Source organism: Zootoca vivipara, chromosome 10 (assembly GCF_965207765.1).
Source record: "Zootoca vivipara chromosome 10, rZooViv2.hap1.1, whole genome shotgun sequence".
NCBI classification, from domain to species: Eukaryota; Metazoa; Chordata; class Lepidosauria; order Squamata; family Lacertidae; genus Zootoca; species Zootoca vivipara.
In genome coordinates, this window is record NC_142593.1 from 38,325,496 (window position 1) to 38,353,489 (window position 27,994).

The 27,994-nt window shown below is 41.1% G+C and overlaps 1 protein-coding gene across 5 annotated transcripts in view; it reads right to left on the reverse strand.

Annotated features, from left to right (window-relative positions):
• Window positions 1-27,993, reverse strand: part of KIF2A (kinesin family member 2A) — a 47,083-nt gene extending 19,090 nt beyond the window's left edge. Inside the window, exons 1-8 of one of the 5 annotated variants that reach the window (XM_035100424.3) lie at window positions 27,327-27,993; window positions 12,219-12,313; window positions 10,626-10,742; window positions 9,938-9,992; window positions 8,640-8,762; window positions 7,221-7,321; window positions 5,529-5,624; window positions 3,419-3,473 (exon numbers count right to left, since the gene is read on the reverse strand). In XM_035100424.3, the coding sequence (XP_034956315.1) occupies window positions 3,419-3,473; window positions 5,529-5,624; window positions 7,221-7,321; window positions 8,640-8,762; window positions 9,938-9,992; window positions 10,626-10,742; window positions 12,219-12,313; window positions 27,327-27,390 (706 nt within the window). In that variant the 5' untranslated portion in view covers window positions 27,391-27,993. Of the gene's footprint in view, window positions 1-3,418; window positions 3,474-5,528; window positions 5,625-7,220; window positions 7,322-8,639; window positions 8,763-9,937; window positions 9,993-10,625; window positions 10,743-12,218; window positions 12,314-14,514; window positions 14,603-27,326 lie in introns of those variants that run through there. The other 4 variants (XM_035100425.3, XM_035100426.3, XM_088652979.1 and 1 more) reach the window with 4 other exon arrangements.
• Between the last annotated feature and the right edge of the window lies 1 nt (window position 27,994).

A 27,994-nucleotide genomic window follows, 5' to 3' on the forward strand; every position in this document is an offset into this window, starting at 1 on the left:
TCAGAATATATTGAGGTTTCTCATACAAAGAGCTCTACATTGAAGTGTTTTGATTCTGACCTTTCACCTAACCACCCAGTTACTGAGAAGCAACCAAAGTTTAGCTTTGAGAGAAGTGTTGTAACCATGTGGCAGAAAAATAAAATGGAAATTTCTGCCCTATATTTGCAAGTGAAACACAGAAAAATATTACTGGAAAGAAAAAGCTCAATAGATGGTTCTTAGGGCACACTATATTACAGACCTGACTATACTTCAAGGCCCATTAGACCCCAATTTTATTCTTTTTTTTTAAAAAATTATCTGAATACACAAATTCACAACTTTTAAACATCTTAAGTAGCATGCCAAAACTCAACAGACACACATCTCCTTATAGTTTAATTTAGCTAATATTGGTTATACAAGCAGGATAAACAGACTGTGATCTGTCTCCTAGGAAGATTACAATGAATTTCATTACATTATAAATGAAAACATTAAGGGTATTCTTAGTCACTCAAACCTTCAGAATAAAGTTGGAACTTCAGGTTTTACAACACTGAGTGAATTATATCTTTAAGTTCAGAGAGTTAAAGACGCTCACATTTCATGTTTCACTTTAAAAGCTAGAATGCGCAGGTGAAAATTCTGGAAAAGTTGATTAAATAAACTTTTATTACAGCACCAAACCTCCTCAATATATTGTCTTGCAATAGTTCGCCCAATCAAACCTGGTGAGGACAGAGAAAATGAAATCCTATCAAATCTTATATGGGGACCAGCTGCAAATCTGAAGGCCCTAGCTTTTGACACCTGAGGTGTATGTTTTTTGGACCCACCTTGTTTTTATACTTGCGGGTTGTTTTAAATTTTTCGTAATGTTGTATCCTGCCCTGGGACCTTACAGTGAAGGGCAGTAAGTAAGTAAGTTTCTGTGTGTGTATGCAACTAATTAGATTTCAGTTGATTAATAGATCAACTGGTTGAATACAGCCTACATTCCTAATAAAATCTACATTACACTCCAGTGACTGAAAGATAGTAGGCTCCAACAGTTCTGTGATATAGTCAATGTGTAACATCCTATATAACCACAGGATGGTTACACGCATTCTGAACTGAAGGGCAGAGAAGTAGGGCAACTTCCACATCAATGGACTTGTCCAGCACATCAAAGGGAAGCTGTCACAGACCCTCTGTCTTCAGATATGAGTCAGAGAGCTGAGGAGAAAAGCAGGCTACTTCCCTTCCACCACCTGAGAAATACAAAGGAGAAAAGGATAGAGAAAAAGCCAAAGGAGGAATGGAAACTACCAAGATGGCCTTGACAACTGCCGTATAGATATGGAGGAATCCCCATCACCACCCTCTGAAAGCATCAGCAGCACTTTATTACTCCACCCAGCTTTTTCCCAGGTAAGGAACAGACACAGTCGTGAACTCAACTGAGACCATACAGAAATCTATGGGAGGTGTGAGATCATCCTGATTACACATAGTGAGACCAGGATAATTCCAAAGTTATCTTAGTACTACCGTAGAAGCGGAAATTGGCCCATTGTAACCCATCTATCACCTGGATTCAGCTCCTGACAGAATAAGCTGAGCTGCAGAATGTTTCCTGTTCAGCCCTGCCTTCCTAGCCTTGGACATGTTCAGCAACCTGTGCAAGTGGTTCTTGCACCATCCCATATCTCTCCACACTGGCCTTTTGTCCTGCTGTTTTCCCTGCTCTTTCAGACACAGGTCCATGTTTTAAAGCTCCATGTCAGAGTGCCCCCCCTTTTTTGTTTTTTGTGCTCCAGAGCTTTCACCACAAAAAACCCTCTTTAAAGCTGAATTTGAGAAAACAGCAATTTGGGTTTTCAGCAGATTGCCATTTGCTCCGATTGAGCTTTAAAGAGCAGGTTTCTTGCAGGTAAAGCTCCAGAGCAAAAAGAAAAAAGGGTACTCAGAAAGCGCAGAGGAAAGGCAACTATAGATAAGCCCTTATAGATAAGCCCCTATAGATAACCCATTACAGTTGGGGGAAGATACATCAACTCTTCTCCTACTTTTGCTGGCTCCTGTGAGAAATCAGGAAGATGCATTCTTCTCCCACATTATTTGGTTGGCTTTGGCATTGGTAACAGGTTATCAAATTATGTGGGGCAGTCTCCCTATTTTCTTGATACTCCAGACGTGTCTGTGCCCTAGAACTGCATGTTGGCAATGACTGTAGGTTAGGACCTGGACAGACTGATGGGAAAGGAGGGAGTGTCTGATTAATCATGGACTAATATTAACCAGCCCCCAAATTTTAAATTGATTTCTATTGCAGAGGTAAATTTTTCATCATTATATGAGATAACATGAGAACCATCACTCCAAACCATAATACCATGATAATCAAATTGATGCTCAAGGACCTGCATGAAGAAAGCCAAATATACCTAGAACTTAAGTTATAGCTAAATACGCTCTACAGAGCTGCTAGCATCATAATATTTAATGCATCATTGCTCTTCACAAGACACTCAAATGGAACATTATGTAACCATCTCATTACATAATTCCCAAGTAATCCCCTCCCCAGAGAAATTCCATCACAATTTCAACATTTACACTAATACCTAATTTAGTTATGGGAATATTAGAAGCTTCCAAATAAACTAGGTGTTTCTTTGAACAGAAGTGTTACTTACATAGAAGCAGGAATTGAGGTTTGGATGAATAAAATAACCTTCACTTTGGTAAAACAGTGCCACAACATTTAATCTCCCCCCCCTTTTGGGGGGGGTTAACTATATTTAACTTAGAGAATTCAGATAGCCTAGCCCTGCCTTCCTCTTGGCATTTCAGAGGGAACATGAAGACTTTTTTGAAATCCTTCTAGTTACCGAAGTTTGTATTGCTACTCGGTCTTACAGAGAGGAAGGAAGGAAGGAAGGAAGGAAGGAAGGAAGGAAGGAAGGAAGGAAGGAAGGAAGGAAGGAAGGAAGGAGAGAGTTCCTTTTTTATTGCTTATTGTACATTTCTCGTAAGTTGCCTTGATCTTTGAAAAGACAGGCCCTCTTTACAAATTGTGATGTCTATATGCACAGAACAATGCTAAAAGGAGACATCACTTCTAGATATGACCAAATAAGGAGGTTCCTGGGTTCAATCTAGCCTATACAAGCACATCCAGAAAACCAAATTTATAGTGTGTGTGAATAAACCAGAAATGGTCCATTATTTTTTATTGGTAGCTTGGCTCCAAATGTGCTCTAGGAGAAATCCAAATACTTGGAGTTATCCTAGTACCCACTTGATAAAACATATTCACCCTCCCTTATGGAAACCTTTCAGGGCAGCCTGAAAAAGAATCAACTCACCATGTGGCCTCAAGACAAATATAAAATAAAGTTATTACCCACACCTCCCATAAAAGCCTGCATATTAAAAAGAGGCCTACCTTTTTTATTTAGTGGTCGTTTTCTTACACACACACATATCCTGTGCTCATCAATCTTAAAAAAAACAACAACCAGTCAATGAAATTAGTAATTCTGAACCAATTCTGAAACAGAAACTTAAAGATAGTTTATTTCAATAATTATAGTGATGTACGTGATCAAAAACAAAAGGATTCAGCAGTAGGTTATACCCAACCTTAGTTCTACTGAAATTAATAGATGGCTAACAGGTTCATTAATTTCAATGAGTTTAGGTAAAGGTAAAGGTAAATACCCAAAGGTACCCCTGACCATTAGGTCCAGTCGCGGACGACTCTGGGGTTGCGGCGCTCATCTCGCTCTATAGGCAAAGGGAGCCGGCGTTTGTCCGCAGACAGCTTCCAGGTCATGTGGCCAGCATGACGAAGCCGCTTCTGGTGAACCAGAGCAGTGCACTGAAACGGCATTTACCTTCCCGCCGGAGAGGTACCCATTTATCTACTTGCACTTTGACGTGCTTTCGAACTACTAGGTGGGCAGGAGCTGGGACCAAACAACGGGAGCTCACCCCATCGCGGGGATTTGAACCGCTGACCTTGATCGGCAAGCCCTAGGTTCAGTGGTTTAGACCCCATCAATGAGTTTACTCTGCTACAAAAGTATCTATACTAAGATAAGCCTCACATGTGACCTTGAAATAAAATACAGTGGTACCTCGGTGTAAGTACACAATTGGTTCCGGAAGTCTGTACTTAACCTGAAGTGTACTTAACCTGAAGTGAACTTTTCCATTGAAGAACTTTCACATCTGAAGAAGTGTGCATGCAACACAAAAGCATAGCTGCCAAGTTTTCCCTTTTCTCACGAGGAAGCCTATTCAGCATAAGGGAATTTCCCTTAAAAAAAGGGATAACTTGGCAGCTATGCACAAAAGCAATGACAAACTTAGTTAGTCTCTAATGTGCTACTGGAAGGAATTTTTTAATTTTTTGTTTCCCATTGAAAGTAATGGAAAGTGGATTAATCCGTTCCAGACGGTCCGCGGCGTACTTAACCTGAAGTGAACTTTCCCATTGAAAGTAATGGAAAGTGGATTAATCCATTCCAGACGGGTCAGCGGAGTACTTAAACTGAAAGTACTCAAACCGAAGCGTACTTAAACCGAGGTATGGCTGTACTGTACACTTGTGGTTCAGCCCTCCACAGAGCAAAAAGCTCAAATTGCAGGACATATTCCTTACAGCTTTTCAGAACTATGCTCAATATCATTGTGGTCTAGGCAGATTCTCCTGGCCATTTGGAAAACACCTGAAAAGTGATGGGAAAGTTTGCATGTTGCTATTTGAATTACGTGTTTAAGCCATAACTGCATAATTATTCATGTTAAGGTCTGATCAGATATTATGCTGGGCCACTTTTATCACAAACAGGAACAGGTTTAGAAAAGGAGCTAAGATCTTCCAGTTTCCTGCGATAACTACTGTAATCTCAAAGGTGCATTTAGGAGCCTCTGAGATTACAGGTTGCCATGACTGAGATCTGCCAGTTCCCAGCTCACCAAAATATATGACACCCACACATATCTTTGTCAATTCAGAGCACATTAAAACCAGAAAGCTTGTGGAAGTAAACAGTTGCAATATAAGCCTCACCACATACTGTATTTACTCGAGTCTAATGTGCCATCAAATGTAATGCGCACCTCAATTTTCAGAACCTTGAAACCAAAAAAGAATTTGCTGGCGAATGTAATGTGCATAGGCAAAAAGTATACTCTTTACAACAGACAGACTGAAAGTTTTGAGGTGGCTGCAGGTCTGGCAGGGTGAGAAGCCAGGCAAGGCGGTCCCGCTAGCCAGCGGTGGGTGCAGGCTCCGTCCCAACTCTCCATCGAGGAGTGCACAGCCGCACACGCACCTCGCCGGAAGTGAGCTGTGTATTTACTCAAGTGTAATGCACCATAGAATCTAATGCACACCCAATTTTTTGCAGCTTAATTTGGCAAAAAGAATAAGCACACTAGACTTGAATAAATATGGTATTTATTATTTGGCCACACCACCCTGTCATTTACAATTTATTTTAAACTTTCCCAAATTCTTACACCATGAGAGTTGTAGCAAAACTTACGGCATCTGCAGTTGTCAGTGGTCTATAATCCAGACTCCCCCTGAAATCTCTGATCATACACATAATTTCATAATTTGGATTTGTAGCATCAACTTCCTAAAAGGGAAGAAAATGGCTGTCAACTTTAAGATAGAATAGTCCTTTCTCATATATTATCTTCTGATACGATACCTTTTTGTTTGCAATTTAACAACATTTTTGCCAGTTTTGTGACATTTTTCCAAACTTTTTTTAAAGAATTGCAAAAATAATGCTTGCTAATACAGGTGAAACTCGGAAAATTGGAATATCGTCGAAAACTGCATTTATTTCAGTAATGCAACTTTTTATTTTTTATTTTTCTTTTAATTTTTACAAATGCTTTCTTTTGGAAATTCCACAGTAATAAAACAAATAGTTACAATAATACAAAAATAAACATCGCTATTACATTTCATTAATTGCATTCCATTTATAATTGACCCGCCTAACAACAAAAAATTACAATTACAACAAATAAAGGCTTGACATATCTTGCTTTGCATGTCATGCATCTATCTCATATATTGGTTTCACCTTTTAAGTTCCGTTACTGCAATAAATACACTTTTCAACAATATTCTAATTTCCCGAGTTTCACCTGTATTTCATCTTGCAACAAAGGATAAGCTTCTCTCTTTTCCAGACCCTCCTATGTAAAATATATTTGATTCCATGTATACATGAATCATTTGGACAAATATACTGAAAACCGCTCATTAATATGGATTTGTAGTTGGCTAATTAAGTTGAGCACTCAAAAGTTCTTCTGTTGCTCACAATACCCAAAATATATCAACTACATTTGATTCAACATACTCTTCTAATTATTCCATCAGCACAAGCATTTCTTGTCCAGAAGAGAACAATCCCTCCTCTCCCCACACCAACTGGGGGGTTCTCCACACCCTTTTATGTTCTGCTTGATTTATTTAGATGCAAAATATTCAAAGACCCCCTTAAAGGACTCAAACTGGATGTCACATTTTACATAAGCTGGCTTTTTCTGATTTCCTTAATAAGTAAAGGCAGTCCAACTGACTTCAAAGGTAAGGTGTTTCCGGGTGCTCAGCTGCTCCCAACATGAAAACCCACTCCCATCCTTCATCCATCAGAGCACACATGCAGGTTTTAAAATTACAATCTGCGTATTAAGTTCTTTTTCATGAAAAGGAACAAAAAAGTTTGTTCCTTGCTAATTTCTGACGACTAGGGACAGAAAAATCTTCAGCAGCTTAGGACCATCAGTACAACATCAAGTTGCTTGAGTACCAATATTTCTTATTACGTCAATAAGAGACTGAAAATACATGGGGACATAACATGCAAGCTGCCAACAGGATTAGGCAAGTGGTTCTTCTAAAGCGCCTGCTTTGTGACAAGACTCATTAATGCTAAAGGATTTGCTTAAGATTAGCAACTTTTTGAAATAAAGATTGTAGCATCCTGTTCACTTTCTACTCACTGAGATGCTTACAGAGCTATTTAAGTAACACTTCTTAAACCTCACTTTCTCAAATATGGCATCCTTGTAATAAATATGCAGTAATGATTTGCCTACACCATCTTAGGAAGCAGTAGCTAATGACCCAGGAAATTCAACATATAGTTGAAGTAACTTGCTACAATACAGATTATAAATACTAGCAAGTGAAGAAAAATATAAAAACAAACCTGAGCGCGTTTCTCTCTAAGTTCCTGCTGTTGTAATCTTCGTTTCTCACGTTTTTCCTGCAACTTTTCAACTTCTTTCACACAATTTGATTTTCTACGGGCTTAAAGGGGAAGAAAAGCAAGTTTCTTTTATATGCATACTACTTCAAATTTTAAATCATTTTACCACTGAAACTGAGAAGTGCTTACATTAATGAACTTCCTAAGCTGTTCAGCATAAACAGGGCTTAATTTTGGCAATTTGATTACTTTCAGAACAGTCCTGGGTCCTCACTTCCACAGTTCATTTTGTGCTGATACCAGGTGAGGTGGGGGCAGCTGAAGATATTGCTGGTGTCTTGCTGGCATTGCTAAGTGGAACACAGTATGGTTACCTTTGAGCCATGCTGTGTCTCCTGTTCCACCTGGCTGGTCCCCCAAATGCCTAGCTGTGCTGGCAGATTGCTTGGGGCAGTACTTCGCTGTGAACCAGAGACAGAAGTTCACCCTTCTTGACCAATCCCAAACTACAGGTTAAGAGCTCCAGTTTAATCTCAATGACTTTATCATCCCATCCATCCTCTCTCATTTACAGTACTCATCAATTACCTTGTTATGGACATATGTTAGTCTTTAGACTGGCAAGACTGGGAAGGAATTTTACTCTCAATAATGATTGGCCTGGCAAAGCAGGGGGGTTGCCTTCACCATAGCAATATTTTAGCTGCTTATTATGTTTCTGTGATTTCTGTTTCTGCCACAACTTTATGACTAGCATTGGAGGCATATTATAGGATCCTTGGATGAGGGTTAACAGGGCTGGGATCGAGGGGGGGGGGCAAGGGGAGGGTAACTTCAAGGTCCAGCCCTGCTTAGGGGCTGTCCTGCCTGCCTCACCCCAGGTTAACAGGAATGGTCACTGCAGTTGTACCATAGCTGGTTTGAGCCTGTTTTCTACCCCCTCGTGTTTTCTCCAGGATGTGGGCGGAGTAATAAAGCTGACAGCAGCAGAGCTGCAAGAAAGTCACATTCTTGCTCTATACCAAGTCAAACACTGTGTAAGCCAATGAAGTTGTGGTCAATGTTAACTTCCCTACTCTCAGTGTAGTTCTCTCAACTCTGCAGGCACAGTTTAAGGAATATGGACAGGGAAATGTAACAACACACAGCAGGCACCAACTTACATACATGTTATTCTCTTGGTTCGACCTAATAAAAGGTCTGGTTAATTTTCAATAATGGGCCATTATTTTAGAAGAACTAACATTCTGCAGATACTCTGTTACCAACAGAACGATGGAAGAACAATCACATTGTGATTTCTCTAAGTAGGCATAACATTGTGCAGACAACTCACTACTTATGAATTTATATAATTGCCCAAGAGAATGTACATGTAATGCCTAAAATGAAGGAATCCTTGATACATGATTTACATACAAGGGGGTCCAAATTCCTTTTTTGCAGCTTGAACTGGAGATATATCTGAAACACTACCATTCTGTTGTGTAGAGGAAGACTGTTCAGGAAGCTGAGTAGGCCGCGCACGTGCAGAACCAACCACTGCAAAAAACAAAAAAACATAAGCATAAACAGAAAAGAGCATAAACAGAAAAGCATAAACAGAAGAGCATAAACAGAAAAGAAGGAACTGCACCAATTTCTAAACAGAACAATTAGTTAATTAACAGAATAATGTGTAAAATCAAAACAATTTATAATTAAGAAAAACTTTATAAAACTCTTTTTGGGACATAAACCAGTACTTTAGGCGACTATGCTATGAGACAAACCAATATGAGAATCAAATATACATGAACTATTATCAACTGCTGGGTGGGGGGTGAAATTAATCCCTCAATATGACACATCAGTTTAGGTAGATGTTATTTCCAGGTCAGCAGAACTACTGAAGCAAGTCTCCCTTTATGACGGTTCAATCTTTCAAAACAAGTTGCATCAGGGAGGAAAAAATGGAGGGATTGGTGGTAAGTTAATCACATGTTCCATGAACATTTGTGAGAACTAGTTGGGTCTTATTATCTGTATATCAGCCCAGATATTACGCATGCAGACTGTAGGAGGCGTCCCACACCCTATTTAGGTATAAATATTCATACTGCTACTGGAACTGATAAATCAAGGAAGTGGAGCAGAGGAGTATTTACCAAATCCTCTGGTTGGTGTGGGAGTGAAGTGAAAGAGAACAGAACTGGAATGAACCGCACAGAGATTTTCATCCCAGGCAGTTTTCTCCCTCTCTCCCTCCAGCCCCCTCTGCTGTCATGCTCAAATGGCTTGAATATAACAAATGCTTAAGTTCTCTTCTGCAGTTCCCTCTATCAGCCAACTAGAAAGCAAGTCTGCAAATAAGAAGCAAAAATAACTCAGATATGAAAGGACAGGGTGCTTATCAGTAGCTGATGTGTTCTGAGTGGTCCGGGAATTGTCTCTACAACTGCAAGTTTACTCAGAGACAAAGAAGAAAGGTCCTTACTCTCACAGCAGGCCACCTGCAGCATAAACTCAAGAACAAAAGAAGTAACTCCTTTTGTACTTCTGGACATCCTAGCTGGTTGAGTGCAGGTAAAATGTAAAACAAAATTACCAGGCAGTGAGCTTACAGGGAAGCAAGGCACAGACAAAATGTTTTGCTATTAGATCTGGACAATTAAACTGGAATTTTTCACCTTACTCTTTGCATTTTCAAATGGGATATAAATTATTTGCTAACTTACCTCTGTTGTCTCTAGTAGGAGCTTCAACTTTAGCAGGTACCACTGTCCTTCGATTCTAGAGAAAGACAGACACTATTAATTTGTTAGCCAATCTACAGATTTTTTCTTCTTTTTTTTAACTAAGTAGCTGGCTGATTCATAGCCCTTCAGCAATTAGGGAGGATCAGCAAGTCAACAAAATTCTCAGAAATCCTTTACACCCTTCCCCAAGAAAAACAGCAAACATTTCCAATTGATATATAGCTTGCCTGCAAATGAATATTTTCAAACTGGGTAAATGAGCTGTAAAATAGCAAATTATGTTAAACTATTGGTAATCAGGTGTGGGGCAGGTAAAGATTTGGTTGGGCCTAAAAGGTGGTCAGCTGATTGTCAGGGCTCACAGAGCGCTCTGCCTTTGCCTGCACAATTTACTTCAAACTGCATGGGTAAAATAGGTCACTTGATGTCATGTGAGCAGCCCCACTCACTGGTAAAACTTGGGCCATGGAGGAGACCAGTGCTATATAAAATGTGTTGTTAGCATGGAGAAAGGCAAAGGTCAATAAAGAATTCATCTCTGTGCACTGCCTATAAAAATCATTGAATAGCTAAACCTAGAATTCTGAAATAAAGAACATCATGTAGCAACAGGCAAACTAAACAAGAGTAATTTTAGTCAAATGACAATGCATTCTATATTACCAACCTTCACAATTTTGTTCACTTTAGCAGAAGGTGTTGGAGGTGGTGGGGTCTCTGGGCTGGGATCATCTTCTTCAGGAGCAAGGTCTGGGTTAAGCGAAAAAATACTCTCCAAGTCAATCTGCATATGAGAAAGATAGATTGTTCAAAGCAAACAAATAAATCCTGCATTTAATTTTTTATAAAACAACACCACCACAAGACAGGCCACATGGTTTCATTGCCACAGAGTAGCAGTTCACTTCCACATCATTATATGGAGTAAAAAGTCTCTATTTTGCCTGGAAAGATTAGTGGCAATGTTTAATTACTTAACACAAAGTGAATCTGCAGTTCCCACTAGCACCCTTTGGAATGGAAAAGGGAGTATCCCACCCTTCTATACTGTGGCCTGGAAACATTTTTATTCAATCAAGACAACCATATATCATTTAACAACTGACTGATAACAGTCCTGAATTTTTTCAGTACTGCAACACACTCTAGAATTCAGCGCGCAAACTCCTTTGCTAAAAAGAAAAGTTAATTCATCCCTTATTTGTGTACCTTCCAGGTACCACTCCACGCTTATTAGTTTAAAAAGAAGAAGACGACGACGATGTGACTAAGACTTCTAAAAGCAGTGCAATTCCCAGAGAGGCCCTTGCTAGGGTAAGTTCAGCCTTATACCTAGAACTTGCAGTTTGGGGCAGCCATCTTTGCATCCCCACCTCACTCAGCAATCCTTGCCTGGTGAAGCCTCCTCCTTCCTGTATTTTAAAGCGGAAAGGATATAAATTTCTCCCCCACCCCACTCTAGCCTTCTCCTTCTGCCAGTTTTCGAGGAAATGTGTTAATTTCTGAGCTAGCTCTCTTAGACAGACAAGCAGTCTGTTCTCCAGAAAAACACAGTCGGGGCCACAGAGGGATGAGATCCCCCCCCAAAAAAAACACATTAGTTTTTCATGTTCCAGAGGGGTCAGTGCCTGAACATAGAAAAGTAGGTTTCAGATTTGTGTAGACGCATATCTCAAGCAACCATGGCAACAACTGGTTTAGTTTTATATACCAAGATACTACTTCTGTTTTATGCTGATGGCAGCATTTTAACTCTATTTCTCCTTTGTGTTGCATGAAAAAAGCACAGCTGAATGGGGGAGGAGCTACTATATAATAGGCACTTTTTTCCTCCCCCACTCCTGATGCCTCCACCCTGCTGGAAAACAAGCTATAGTCTTGCTTGTCATTACATCTGAACCCAGACTCATAGTTTGTTTGATGCCAGGATGAGCAAGGGAAGAACAAAGTGCTTGTGATTTCAGCAGCGTGCACTAGCACACTGCTCTTTCACATTTCTTTTAACTATGGTTGAATGTGACGTGTGAACCAGATCTATATGAAAAAAAAGCATTTAATAGTTATTTTTATATGTCATCATCTAGCCTATTCTGTTGGCCTTCACTTCACCAGTACATCCTCAAAACACTCAGTCACAGAGCTTTATATTTCATTCTGAATGTCTATGGTTCATTATATTATACGTTAGGCCAATTTTGAACCAAGATCAACTGAGAAAAAAAATAACTTTTTTTAGATAGTCAATATGATTATATTGTACCTCTTTTCCTTTAGTATCACCATTTTCAATCCACTCAACAGTAACACTTTCGTTATCTTCATTTAGAGATGTCACCATAGCTTCATGTATTCGGCCTGGAATGGAAGTATAAGTACTCCTTCAACAATTTATAGAATTTCCATCAAAACGGCTTTATTCCATCTCTATTATTTCATTTGCAAATGCATCACTTATTTCTATACCACTGACATGCAATCACATGCCTATTCCATAATTCCATTGTTTTCAGTGACACTACCTGGTCAGTGCATGATGCAGTGCAGTTCAATATGGCTTATATTCCCCTTTATTTTTCCTCAAACACTGCTATCAATCATTCCCAGAATGTCAAATGACACTCAGAACTTACATCAGAAGCTGCAGAAGGAGTATGCAACATGGTGCCCTTGAGATGTTGCTGGACTTTGATCATCCTGGACCACTGACCATGTTGGTTGGGGCTGATGGGAACTGAAGTCCAATAACATACTGGGGGTACCATATTGGCTACTCGGGAACTACACCCATATACTCCAATATATGCACAGAAATGTGCAATAAATGTGTTTTCATAGCAACGCCAGAGACAATTATGTGAAGATTAATTTTTAAAAGTTATATCCCAACTTATTCTCTGAAGAGACTCAAGGCAACTACCATAATCTCCACACACACTGTTAAAATAGTACCATAACAATACCCAACAGATTTAACGATTCCAGCAGAACAAAATAAACATAAAACTAAGCCAGTGCAAAATAACTCAATTAATTGAAGGTATTGTTAAAAAACCAAGTCTTCATCAACTGGTTGAGGTGGACCAGTGATGGGACCTGGCAGGTTTCATTTATCAGGGTATTATCAGGGAAGGTGCACAACTGCATGTTGTACAGTGGTACCTTGGTTCTCAAACTTAACCTGTTCCGGGAGTTTGTTCGACTCGCAAAACCATTCAAAAACCAAGCTGTAGCTTCCTGCACTCAAGCGGAAGCCGAATCAGACGTTTGGCTTCCGAAAAACGTTCGCAAACTGCAACACTTACTTCTGGGTTTGCAGCGTTCAGGAGCCGTTTTTTTCAAAAACTAAGCAGTTCAAGAATCAAGGTACCACTGTAACTTCCACAGGTGATGAGGTGAGCTGCTGACCAGTTTTTAAAGTGGCTTAAGTTATAGAAATTGCAGCTGTGAAACTACAAAGAACACTCTGGCTGAAGACACATTTCCCTCCCTTTGGATAAGGGCAGCCTTACAAATAAGCCCATGGAACTCCTTCATATACCTATGCTAATCATTTGCAATGTGATACTAATGACCTAAAAGAGAGAAGGAAAAACAACTTTTCCAGTTTACAAAAGCTTTGTTGCCTGTTTGTTTGAAGGAGGTTCTTACTCACCAATGGCAACTAGGCAGGTGACAATTTGCAAACCTACCCAAGCACACTGGAGCACTTGGTCCTGCTTTCAGGGTTTGAAATTTGAAAAAGATAGGAGAAAATCTAGAGAGGAATGTCATAACATTTCTCTTTTGATACTAAATGATACATAAATAAATTCTGAACCACCTAATCACTCAGAAAAAATAGGTGTCAAGGTATTTAACCGCATGCAGCAATTTAAAAAAAGCAGCACTTAATAATCGTATAATTATTTTTCCTATGTACAACAGATTGCACATAGTAGTGTGCACCTTTCTATCACACTACCTTACTAAAAAGGAAAAAAATCTGCCATTCAATTTCTATTACAGAATAATTTTCATAGTTTGCATACAAAAAGCAATGTTAGCAATTTCCCTTTCCTGTTTCAGGTACTGACTGATCCCACCCAACCTTCTTTAGATGACACAGCACATCAAGGCAACACTCTGAACAGACAAGCATTAATCGCCTATTCACAATGTACACAGTTCACTCACTTCTTCAGTGCTTCCCCACACATATTGGGACCTACTTTTCTGTTCCCCGATTCAATTCCATTTCCTGCCTCTCTCTCAACAGCAACCATTTGAGTATATATTTGAACAAAATGGCTTATGCTCTTCTGTACTAAAGTGGAACTAATTAATGCAGCTTCTTCGACTGCTCGAATCAATTCTAGTCAGAGATGAAGTTATCTTCTGCCAATTAACAGAATGAGAGAATTTAGTATACCATGCTTAAACAGTGGGGAGCATCTCTTTCCTGATAGTGACCTGGTTTGGGATACAAAAAAGCATGGAAGGGACAGAAAAAGGATTTAAGACACATGCTTTAAGCTTAAAATGACAATTTTCTTCTATCAGAGGCTAAATTTGCCTACCTGGAAGCAAGGGTAAAAATATGTGCGAAAGAAATGGATCCAAGAAAATACCCAGTTATTGCTTCTGATTGGCCAAACCTGATAGCCTAGAGGAAAGGAAAGGTGGAGGCATACACAATCCAATAAGACATTGAGATAACCTGTTATGCTAAACTCTCACACAAACTTTTCTTTTTTTGTAAAATTTCATCTGCTGCCTGAGATACCATTCAAACTGCTTGTAAAATTCTGCTGAGCTCAAAATGCAATTTGAGAATCTGAGAATGAACAGCTGGTTAAAGACATCCAGAGAAAAATACCATGCATGTGGCAGCAACTCTCCAAATACCAGAACTGTTTTTGGAACTCAATATACTTTTAAGAATGGTGTGGGGATTTGATGGGAACCACTTCTGGTTAAGAATTGGGGAAGCAGAGGCGGAGGGGGATAAGGGTATGGACAGAAAACTAAGAATACACATACACATGTAGGGACAGAAAAATTAAGAATGAACCAGAACCTTAAAAACTAAACAAGAATGGTGTTGTCTATCATTCTGGCTATACATACTTCTTGACCTAAAGGAATTTCACAGAACTACAGTCGCAATCTAGTTCTTGTTGCATACAAGTCTTGCCCAACAGGCAGTTGTTCTGAACTGTGATGCAAATTCCCACAATCATAAACAAGTTAGCCAGTTCAACTGGAACAAGAGTACAGTACTGCCTATATGAATACAAATGGATACCTGCATCCATGTTGGTTGTTCACATGTACAGTAAGCTTGCTTCTGCACACAACTTTCCTTGGCTGGATTACAGGAATTATGTCTGACCTTTCCCCTCTCAACTTCATCTTGTGAAAATTTAAAAGCCTATGATGTATTGGTCAAACCAGGAGGTAACCATACTGCTTTTCTGTTCCTGTTCAAAGATGATGTGTCACAACCACAAAGACGGTAGATTCCCCAAAGTATGTTTCTTCATAACATGAAGAAACTACCCACCTCCCAAGGTTAAGTCTTCTACAATTCTATGGCTACTATACAATACTCACAGAACTGAACTCACAGAATTCGGGAACTGACAAATGTTTGAAAATAAATGAATATGTTAACTAATGACAATCTATGAGAGGATATATCTCTGTTACCTGCTGATATACACTGCCCTAGCTCTAAAGGGCTTTTTCTTCAAAATTCACAATACACACACACACACACACACACACACACACACACACACACATATATATATATATATATACACACACATACACTATTTTCATAAGAATGTGATAAACCATCAGGGCCATACTAAGCTTGCCAAACATATGAATGAGATTCCATTTCAAATACTAGTGAGCAGGAGTCAAATTAATCTCCTGAGAAAAGCTTCGGCATCAGCTACATCTTAGGATGTTTGTTATTTGAAATATTATTTATATAATTAAAAGCAATTAGGGAAATGATTATGAATTCACTTGATATAGTAGCTATGTAACAGATTCTTCAGAAGAACAAAATTAATTCAGGTCCTCACGTTACAGTATATGAAGCATATTACTACAGTGGTACCTCGGTTTACAAACGCTTCGGGTTACAAATGCTTCGGGTTACAAACTCCGCTAACCCGGAAGTAGTTGCTCCGGGTTGCGAACGGGATGAGATGAGAACAGAAATTGCACAGCAGTGGGAGGCCCCATTAGCGCTCAGGTTAAGAACGGTTTCAAGTTACGAACGGACCTCCAGAACGAATTAAGTTCACAACCCGAGGTACCACGGATTCCCAATAAGCAAAAATAAATCTTCTATAGCTAGACTGGACAAAACCAGAAAGTATTCCACCTAGACTAACACAACAAAAAATAAAGCAGTGTGTGGCCTCAGCATGTTGATGATATCTCACTTTCAGCCTTCAAACAATATCCCTCAACGGTTCCAACAGCAAAGGGGATTAAGATGTACCTTGTGACACACAGAGATTAATTCCTTGGGAACTGATAAACCATCCCCCAACTTGATAATTCAGAAATGTTGTGTCAAAAAAGAGCAATCTAGGAGATCACTCTCATCAACTTCCATGGGCAGCCCTACAAAATAGCAAGATACTATGCCAAAGGCCACCAAGAGGCACAGAACAAAGGGACATTTCCTACGTCAATCCCTACATTGTCTAGTTCAAAAGCAGTCTTGGTCACTTAACTGTCCTGGCTATCTGCCGCCTTGTACTAGTTTTCATCACTTATGGAATCCATATGCAATTTGATACAAAATAAAGTTTCTATTACGGTAAGAAACTTGACCAATGCATCCTAGTCAACTAGCCCTACCAACCATCACATTGGCAACGTGGTTATGAATTCACAAGTAGAGAAGAGTCAATTGCAAAAGACTTGCAGAATTGTTTAAATTTGTGAAAGACTGAATGTTCTATGCTATCCTCAGTAGTAGCAATGCATGCAATAAATAGGACAGGGCAGACTAACACCATTCCCAATACTTCTTTCCTGAAACACAGCCGCAACTGCATGAATGAGTGACAACCCTTGAAGAAAAATCATGCTTTCCACCTTGAGATGGTTAGAGTCTGTGACCTGGTTTGTATGTAACAAGAAGTTAGGGGGGGGGGGTAATCCTTAGAGGAAGGGCAAGTAAAAAATGTGATTTTTAAAAAGTAAACAAGAGCCTCAAATAAGCTCTCACCCAGATAGCTCAACTGGAATCACAGCTATTCTACAGTTCCATAAGGATGCATAAATTGGACAGAGCTCCTTATAAAAAGTGAATACAGGAGACAACCATTTGAAGTATGTGTCCAATTGAAGTACGATCACTGAACACACAGGTCCTTTTGGACCCAGAGGATGGCAAAATGGGGGCATAACAGGGCAGTGCAGGGCACACTCCGTGACATGAGCAAACTGGCTGGGAATGAAACCCTTGTGCGAGATGGTCGCTGCCTGTATTCATTTAAGTGAGATTACATATATGATTTATAGTCTTATAGTAAGGGCATTCAGTTCATGGCTTTCAACAAAGTTGACAAGTGTTTTTTTTCAAATCAAGATATCAAAATACTACACAAAGATGCATGAGAAAAGGAGCACTGCAGTCTGCTCAGTGCTACATTATCGGCACAAATAGATTATATCACCTTTAAATTGTTCTCCTGATTTTAAAGAGCTTCAACTGTTTTTAAAAAATTATATGCAATTTTATATTTAAAAAATCAAAACAATTTACCAACAATTGCATTGCAATAAACAACACTTAAAAAATTAAAACAGATCCCCAGTTGACTATTACAGAAAATGTTTTTCTTAACTGTCTGCATAGGTTTGGTGGCAAAGAGAAGTTTTCAGCAAACATTTGATGGTTCATATAGAAGGTGCCTCTTGAATGCCTACTGGAAGAGCATTCTACAGGGGTGGGTTTGGTTTTGTGCTGCTGTCAAATGAAGCTCACCAACTCGGTGGACAACCAGCAACACTGCTACAGATGACGGTTATAGACACAGGTGAATATATTCCTATTATCCTGGGCTTTAAACATCTGATGAAGTTGTAATACCGTACCTGATTCTGGTACTGTTTTCTGGTACTGTGGGTAGGAATAAATGGAAACTTCTGCAAATGAAAGCAAGCAAGTACTGGGGTGTCCCTAAGGATCTGTATTTGGACAGGTGTTGTTTAATTGGTTCATAAATCATCTAGAGCTGAGGTAGACAGTGAAATAGTCAAGTCTGTGGAAGACATCAATTTATTCAGGAAGGTGAAAACTCAAGCAGACAGCAAGGAGATCCAAGAGGAACTCTCCAAATTGGTAAATAGAATGATGCACACTGGAGTAGGAAACTGCTGGGATAACGAATCAGATCTTGAAGTTATGGATAGTTTAATCAAAACAATGACCCAGGATATGGTATCTATGAGAAGGCCAATCCCATTCTTGGAAATGAAAATAAAATAGACCAGTATGACAATATTCTTATCCCTTTCAACAACTGGAGCACCATTAACATCAGGACAGTGCACAATAATCAATGGTTGAGCTACTCTAAATCGTGTAAACAGCAGGTGTCTGGGAGGGGAAAGTGCCAATGATGCTTAGTAGGAATAGGCAAGGTATTCCACATCCTAGACACAGACATAAGATGTAACTGTGGATTTTTGGTTCCCTCATCTGAAGGAGGACATTGTGGCATTGGGAAAGTTGCAAGGAAAAGCAGCCAAAATTATCACGAAACTGGAGCAACTTCCCTACAAAGAGAGGACTTACAAGGAAATGGCTAACACATTTGAGGGCTTTTTGTTTACAAAAAAAGATGACTAGGGAAGGGAACGTAATAGATTCTTCTCCCTCTCAAGTAAGTCTGGAAATCAGGGTCACCCAATATAACTGAATGGCAGGAGATTCAGAATAGACAAAACTGCCACAAGATATGGTCATGTTCACTAGCTAATATGGGCTTTAAAAGGGGATTAAATTCACATAGATATATCAATTGCTCCTATCTACTGTATATGAAACCTCCAGGTTCAGACACAATGTGCATCTGAATGCCAGTTGCTAGCGGAGGCAGTGAGAGAGGGCTATTCCTTTGATGACCTATAAGCAAGATTCCCAGAGTCTTCTGGTTGGTAACTCTCGGAAACAGGATGCAGGACTAGATGGACTTTTCATCCGATCAAGCACAGCTTTTTAACTATTTCTACACTAGGTTGAGTATTTCAGATATATGAGACCAAGGAAAATAAAAGAGATTTCAAACAATTTCCAAATGGATTTTTCACCAAAGTTAAGTAAGAGACTGCAAACAAGCTCACAAAAATTGTTCCTATGACTTCTTCAATGCCCAGTACAGGGATTGCAAGGTGCTTTAAAGTGTCAGAGATGTGTGTCTTCTTTCTACAGCATCTCCCATAAAAGGAAAATACGGAAAATGTACATGACTGAAAGATAACCAGAAATGGAGGCACACTTCTCACTGTGCAAGACACTGACAATGTCTGTGAAATATTCTTATCCCCACCCTAAAGGTAAAGGGGCCCCTGACCATCAGGTCCAGTCGTGTCCGACTCTGGGGTTGCGGCGCTCATCTCGCTCTATAGGCCAAGGGAGCCGGCGTTTGTCCGCAGACAGCTTCCGGGTCATGTGGCCAGCATGACAAAGCTGCTTCTGGCGAACCAGAGCAGCACACGGAAACGCCGTTTACCTTCCTGCCGGAGCGGTCCCTATTTATCTACTTGCACTTTGATGTGCTTTCGAACTGCTAGGTGGGCAGGAGCTGGGACCGAACAACGGGAGCTCACCCCGTTGCAGGGATTCGAACCACCGACCTTCTGATCAGCAAGCCCTAGACTCTGTGGTTTAACGCACAGCGCCACCTGGGTCCCTACCCTGCTAAGATGTAAATCTTTTGACTTGTTCCTCTTACACTTTTGCTCCCCACCTCAAGCTACACAATCCATGATTATTTATTATAACCACAAAACCTGTTCTAGTTTTACTTTATAAGATTACACATTGTATGATTCAGACACCAAAGACATGAAGTAAAAAAACCTCACCTCACTACTCTAAAGCTTGAGTCATAATATTGCACTTCAATCTAATTGCATTAATTACATATCTGCATGGTGATCTATTCCTTTCCATTGCTCCCTCATTAAATGTAAAATCTATGCCCCAAAAACTAAGCTGTAGAATAGCAGCAAACAGAAAGTCTAAGTGCAGCATTACAAATAAAACTTTAGTAGTTAGCACCTAAGTTTGCAATTATTCATAACTGAACTTCCCAAATTCCTTTTCTGTGTCCCTGCTCCCTGTCCAACCTCAATTTCTAGAGAACATAGCACAGCACTAATACTGCCCTACGCCTGGCTGTATGTATCAGATTGCAGGTAGGATTCCCCCTTCTAGAATGAAAGCTCATGAACTAAAGCTGGAAAAGTGAACAGTACCATTCAAACCTTAGAACTTCTTTCTTCCTTTGAGCTTAAGCGTATTCTGGAAACAAGGTGCAGGGTTCTTACTTTCTCCCTTGCAAGAATGGAAGGTTAAACAGCATGGGAGGCAATATGCTATCCTTAAAAAGCTAATAGCCACATGCCAACTCATCTAATTGCTCTGGGGCAATGCTTACTCATCATATGAATGTGTGAAATGGCCTAATGCTAAACCAAGTCAGAGCACAGGTCAATATTGCCCAGTATTATGTACAAGGATTAGCAGAGGCTCTTCAGAGTCTCAGGTAGGGAAGCCCTGCTACTTAGAGGCCCATGTAGCTGAAGATACAGAGAACTGAACCTTTAATTAGCTTTCTCAGGTGGTTATGTCTCAGAAGTGCATTACTGTAATTCATGTGCACATCTTTTCAGACTTGCTAAAATTGCAGAATTGCAGTACTGTACAGTCCTTTACAGGACTACTACAAAGTAAACTCCATTGAGTTCAATAGGACTTACTCCCAGGTAAATGGCACAGGATTGCTGTCTAAGTTTAACAAGTTTTCAATACCTCAGTTCTCTTCTACCCACTGCAGCTGCCAGTCTAAACACACCTCCCAAGAAGTAAGCACTATTGAACTAAATGGGCTATACTTCCACTCCACCCCCCACATACCCAAAGATAGAGTTGATGCAATTCTAGCAGCTATTATATAATCAGGCATTTCTACAAAGTATAAAAAAAATTTAAGTAAAAGGCTTAACTTTCAAAATGGGAGTGGACATAAAAAATGGGGGGAAATGAAGTAATGGGGTCTAATGTCAACAAGTAAACCACAGGGTGCATACTACAATTCTTGATGTAAAAGTGATTTCTGACCTTAGATATGTATTACACAATAAGCGCAAAAAATAAATGGCACTTCAACAGGATCCATTTTCAGCATATTATATCAATAGAGCATCTATGCAGCTGTCCCGTTTTCATTGATGTTAATGGAACTCATCATAGTCATAACTACTTTGTCCCATTAAATTAAATATTCTTCTTCATGTATGAAGTATTCTTGCTTGTCTATAAATCCAGACCCTGGCAGGTTTGCTGGTGACTTTTCTTGCTGCTAATTACCTAGCACTGCACAGCAGCAGGAAACAATGGGGTGTTACACATAAGGCACTAACAAACACTGCTGCTCTGGATGACTAAGTTAGTAACTGGCCAACCAGGAAGTAGAAGACAAGTTCATGGCACAGTGGAAGTTAGGTCATATTGCACCACACAGCTGCAAATAGGAAAGAATTATTTTGTCACTGATTTCCCTCTGCCCCTCAGACAGCCTTGCCTTCTAAGGAGTCCAGGAACAGATAAAGCTGACAGATCAACATCACCCAGAATTGAATCTAAGTATTGAACTGGGTGTGTAGAAAGGCCTGCCATGCACTTGAGAATCTTGGACACCAGCATGCCAATGTGGGCGGGGCCTCTTCCAATACTGGTGGGAATAGACTGCATGGCCAATCATTATTGAGGCAGATTAAATTACATATTTAACCACAATTTAAAATACTGGTCTTCCCACATGTCTTCCAGGAACTTAAAAGATTACCTGATATTTTTTCATAAAAGTAATTTGAGTTGTTGTCCTGGTAGCCTGATCAGCCAATTATTTTTCTATAATGTGTCCAGGTATCCAGCTGAAGTTGAGGAATCCCCAAGTCAAGAGGTGGTGGTGGACAGGCAACAAACCCTATGTCATTTTTGCTCATGGCTTTCTCCCTTCCTCAGGACAAACTATGGTAGATATTACACCCAGATATATGACACATTACCATGACCTCTTTCAACTCTTCCAGAGAGTAATCAAAAGTGTGGCTTTGTTGGTGCTTAACCCTTTCCCTGTTCATCATTTATTTATTCCAAATTCTCTTTTATTTTTCCCTTCAGAGTTTCAAATATAGGCAAACATTCAAGTGGAACACTGGAAGAAACAGAAAACCAGTTGTAGGGGCAATTTGGAGTCAGGAAATAGGGGGTTGTGTATCCCTGTGCTCATGATTCCAACACTCTGTAAGTAGCTTTGCCTGTGAAAAAGAACCATGAGATAACATGACATATTTAAAGCTGTAGAAGAAAGTAACACCAAGTGGAAGCAGAAGGTGCAGAGAAAACATGAGTGTCCAACCCAGCATGCCACACCCATTTGCATGTTGGCCAGAGCTGCCTAGGTCACTTGTGCTGATGCTAGTTCACCCCAACGGAAAGTGGCCTCTGGAGAGTAGCGGTCACAGATCTGGTGAGAAAGATACATTTCTCTTTGTGAAGAGGAGAAAATTGGTCTCCCATACAGTATGTTTCAATTAGGGATCACTGAGCTTTGCTTGCTATATATAACACTACTGCCTGAAATCACTATTTCAGAAATTTCACCTAAGAGAAGCAATTCCTATCAGCATGGAGTTGCAGAGGCACAGAAACCATCCTCTGGTGCCACCAGTTGAGAGTGGTTGCTTGCACTGCACCCTAAACTAACTGTAAGGGTGTAAGACTTCCTTTGGAAGAAAGTAGGCATTTTAGACTAAAATCTATTTGTGTACTGGTTCCCACATTGTTAACCTCTTGTTGATCCACTGTTGTTAGTTACAGGATACCATTTCTTGCACATACCTTAGGAGTGGGTGTGCCTTGTGGGAGGGCTGCTACTCAGCCATTCAACTGGGAGTCCCAGGTTTCTTGGCTTGGGGCTTCAGCAAAAACTTAATATAAATAGAATATCCCCTAGACTCTACCCCCAGCCAAGTGCTGATCCAAGGGTTACACACACATCTGCATGTAACATAATAATAATAATAATAATAATAATAATAATAATAATAATAATAATAATTTTTATTTATACTCTGCCCTCACGGGCCAAGACTGGGCTCAAAACCGGGTTTGTTTGACCAAACTTTCCTTCCATCTTGTCAGTACGCCAGAAGATGGGAAACAACAACTGATTACTCTGTATTCCCTAAGGTACAAAATGCTCTTTCAGTGGCTTCCAGGAGGTGGTGGGAAACACTTGCCTACCCACCCACTTCAGTTGAAAATGAATGGCAAACTGCATTTTTAGAATGAAACAAGCAGTGTTTAGAAACATACATGATCACATGGAGGCATCAAGAGAAACTGGCCAGTGGTATAGAACATCTCTTCCCACATGCAACTGCCTGAATATTATAGATATTCTTTCAGAACCACTCACTTTCATATTAGATGGGTGCTAACTGGAGAGGAGCTTTACAGTTGTGGTGCTGTGTCCACAGGCAGAATTGTCCTCCTCAAGAAGGCTCACTTACCGGTAGCACCAAACATGATGCTATTTTGACACCTGGTAAAATACATTCCAGTATGCCTAGGCCTTCAGGTATGCCACTTAAGATGGGTTTAACAGACTGATTTTATTCTGTTCTGTTTTTCATTTTTGTACGAACTTAATTTTATGTATTGTTTTTCTTTAACAGTATTTTACTTGGAATTGCTAGCCACCCTGACAATTGCATGAACTGAAGGGCAGCATATAAATCATTTAAAGAAATAAATGCTTGCGTTGCTTCTGTCTTGCCCACAGTGGAGAGCTACACCAACTGCAAGGGACAGTGTGTGTGTGTGTATAATATCAATGTATCTCCAGTAAGTATATATATATAATCAATGTATCTCCAGTAAGTACCCCATCCATTCATCTACCGTGTTTCTCATATTATAAGACATGTCTTATATTTATTTTTTCCTCAAAAAAACACACTATGGCTTATTTTCAAGGGATGTCTTATTTTTTTTCCTCCTCCTCCTGCCGTGGCCAGCATTGCTGCTGCGCCTATCACTATGTCTTATTTTCGGGGTATGGCTTATATTCCTTGAATGCTTAAAAATCCTGCTATGGCTTATTTTATGGGTATGTCTTAAAATATGAGAAACAGGGTATATGTGACATATGCAGTAGGTTACAGCATGGTACCAAGGTCCTCAGCATCCCTTCCATCCCTACAATTCTATGGTTCTATAACATTATTAAAAACTGGAGTAACAGTTGCGGGGATAATCATAAATAGTCAACTTTCATATCACCTACACCCTACGCAGCTTTGTATGTTGGTCAGTCTTCCTTTAAAAAAAAAACCGAGATATACAAGAACTACAACAAAAACTGTTTTAAATTTGTAAATATTTTATGTACTAATAGTACTGTGATTCTACAAACTGCAGACTATAACCAAGTCTTAAATTTTATAACTGTCTTATATCACTCTAGTTTTACAAATGTTTAATAAAAATGCCGGAAAAATTACAAGTCACAGTTCTGACAGCAACATACCTTTGTTTTCCTCTCTAAACAATTAAGCTACGGTACCCAACATTCCTGCAATTTTATACTAAACTTACTTGGACCCATAGAACCTCACTTGTACTTGCAGAAATCACAAAAAAACATCCTGCTAGGAAACTCTCCTTAAAAGTAAAAGGACTAGATCCAAGGCTATTTGCAGGTGGTCTTATTTGAGTATGGCAATTTTAAAGACCAGGGAGAAAAGAGTTCCCTATTTATTTTTTAAAAAGTGAATGATACAGTGGAAACATCAAAATAAATTTATGCGGCTACCAATTTTCACACAAACAGAATCCCAATGCTTTTTCATTTAACTGACAGAAATATCACCCCTTGGGATTTTAGATATTAAGTATCTCATTGTTTTGGAAACACTCAATTCACCTAAAGAACCATTGAATTACAGTATTTTCAAGGCCTTATAGTTATTTTCTTCCAACAGCAGTCATCCTGTCCAACCACTTCTGAAGCAGACTTTTAGAAGCACTTGGTGATGACAGGTGACTAACCAAACCAAATTAATTGCTTTATGTAAACCAGAAAACTACATTTTAAGATCTAGGCAGCCTTCCACAACATAGCACATTCCTGGCATTTTAGACTACAACTCCCATCAGTCCCAGCCAGCAGACTGAGGTTAATGGGAGCTGTAGTCAAAATATCTGAAAGGCACCTGCATTGAGGAAAGCTGGAATATCAAAGCATCTCTCCAAGTAGGAAAATGGCATCCAGGGCCTCCCACCTTCCTCCACCACTGGCTGAAGCAAGCAATGTCAGAGTTTTACTTCTTAGAATCATGAGAATGGGTTTGTAGATCAGAAGAACAGAATGCCACTATTCCAATGCAGAAAATATTTCTACTCAGTTAGACTATTCTACCCTGTCTGTTTCATTCACCCACCTGTCTCAACTGTGGCAAGGAGGAAAACCCAAACCCACACACCCCCATTGGGTCACTCTGAAGCTGGAATAAGAATAAGAATTTTTATCCTTTCTTAAATTACACAGCTGAATAATGAGTAGCCTCATCTCACCCACACCCTCTCACACTTAATTCCATTATATGAGTATGTGTAGCTGTAACGCTGCAATAAAAACACAGTCCTCAGAGTGCAATTAGAAGAGTTGAAAGGAAAAGCAGTTAAAAATACTATGTGCTCCTTCTCCCTTTTAGTACATCAGCATTAAATACCTCTGCCACGACATAAACACCTGATGTCCTCCCTCCTCTCCCCAATTATTTAGCATTGTTGGAAGAATCCCAAGCTGACCCCACCCCACCATCAACAAGGCCAGCTAGCAACAGACACCACCACCCCCATCCGTTGAGCAACATAGATGGGCCCATCGATTCACTCTGCTTGCAGCCTTCCAATACACTGTAGTCATACTATCCAAGGGTAATCGCTCCTAAGCTTCACCCGCCCACGAACTTCATCTGCATCTATAGAAAGCATCGCACATGCTGCTGCCAGGAAATACAGGGCAAAAAAGGGAAGCACTGAAACAACACAGGAACCTTATTCTTTGTGAGGGGGGAGGGGGGCAATGCAAACATCCGGGTGTCAAAAGGCTGTGTGTGATTCTATTTCATTTAACACACCATGGTAAGATTTTTGTCGAATAATTGGCGATGGGGGAGGGGGGAGGTGAGAGGTAAAGCTCCCTTGGCGTCACTGCATCCGGCCGTTTGATGTAAAGCGCATACCGATCTGTGTGCTTCTAAAGCACGCTCCTGTTGGGGAGATGACAGGTTTGCTCAGAGCATTTGTGGGGGGGAACCCACTCTCCTCCTCTTCCAAGCGATCGAGCAAACCACTCCAAAGCCTCACCTTTCCTATGCTACTACACATACCAAGCAGCTGTCCCACTTCACCATCGCGGACGCCGATCCCCCCCCCACACACACACACACCGACCCCCTTCCTGCACCACTACACACGCATTGTGGGGCGGGGGTCACGCCCTTCCCTACCAGCTCCCCATCCGTTCCCCTGTCACTCCCTCAACCTCTCGAGACTGACCCATCCGCCCCACGGCTCCCCCCCCCCCGCCTCCTAACACACACACACACCATATGTGTGCATTTATAAACATACACATTTATATATATTTACACGCAGGCACACACACCCTTTCCATTCCTCCTCCTCCTCGCCCGCCCTTCCCCACAGCACTGCAGCAGCCTCACGCCCCGAGTCCCTCGCAAGCCCACTCCCTCCCCACCGCTGCCACCATCACAGGAGGCGACACAAAAAGCGCCTTAACGACAGCGGGCGACGCCACAGGCCCACGGCTGCCGCCGCCCCACACGCGCAACCCTCCTCACGCCCCGGCGGAGGGGCGGCTCGTGTCCTCCGCGGGGACCCCTCCCCCCTCCCGAAGGAGAAGGGCGGCAGCCAGGCAGCAGGAGGAGGAAGCAGGCTGCCGGCGCTCCCCCGCTCCCTCCTTTCCCATTGCATCCATCCCTCCATCCATCCCTCCATCCCTTTCCTTCTCTCCTCCCGGCTCACCATCGCTGCGCTTGATCTCCACATAGATCCCTATCTGGATCTTGCCGAAGTTGGCCGTTGCCATCGCGTCATAGAGTGACGGTAGCGGGGGGGGGAGGGGAAGGGAGAAGGGAGAGAGAAGAAGAGACCGTTCGGAGCCCCGCCAGGCGCGAGAGAAGGAGAAGGGGCGCCCGCGACGGCAGCGGCAGTTTCTACGGGGAAGGGGGAGGGGGGGAAAGGGAGGAGGAGGAGAAGAAAAAGGCGCCGGCCGGATACAACAGTCGCCGGGAGCCGCTGCGGCTGCGCACACAATGGAGGCGTCACGGCAGGACCGGCTTGAAGGGGCGGGAGGAGGCGGGGCGGCCTCTGGAGTAGCGGCGGAGGCGGCGAGTTGCCCGAGTTTGGCGTGAGGAGACGTCGGGGCTGTTGCCGCCGCCGCCGCCGCTAGGCGCTCGTTCTCGTCTGTGGCGCCCGCGGCCGAGAGGCTTCCTGGTTCTGCCGCCCGCTCCTCTTTCGCTCCCTCACAGGAGCCACACACTGGGCGACCTAACGTTTCAAACGTGCACAGCTGCTGCCTTCGCCCTTTCCAAGCCCGCCCTACTTCGCCCAACTTCCGCGTGGTGTTAGGGACCGACTACTACTTGCCCCGTTTGGCGAGGAGGGGGTGCGCGGTTTGACCGAGGCGGGCG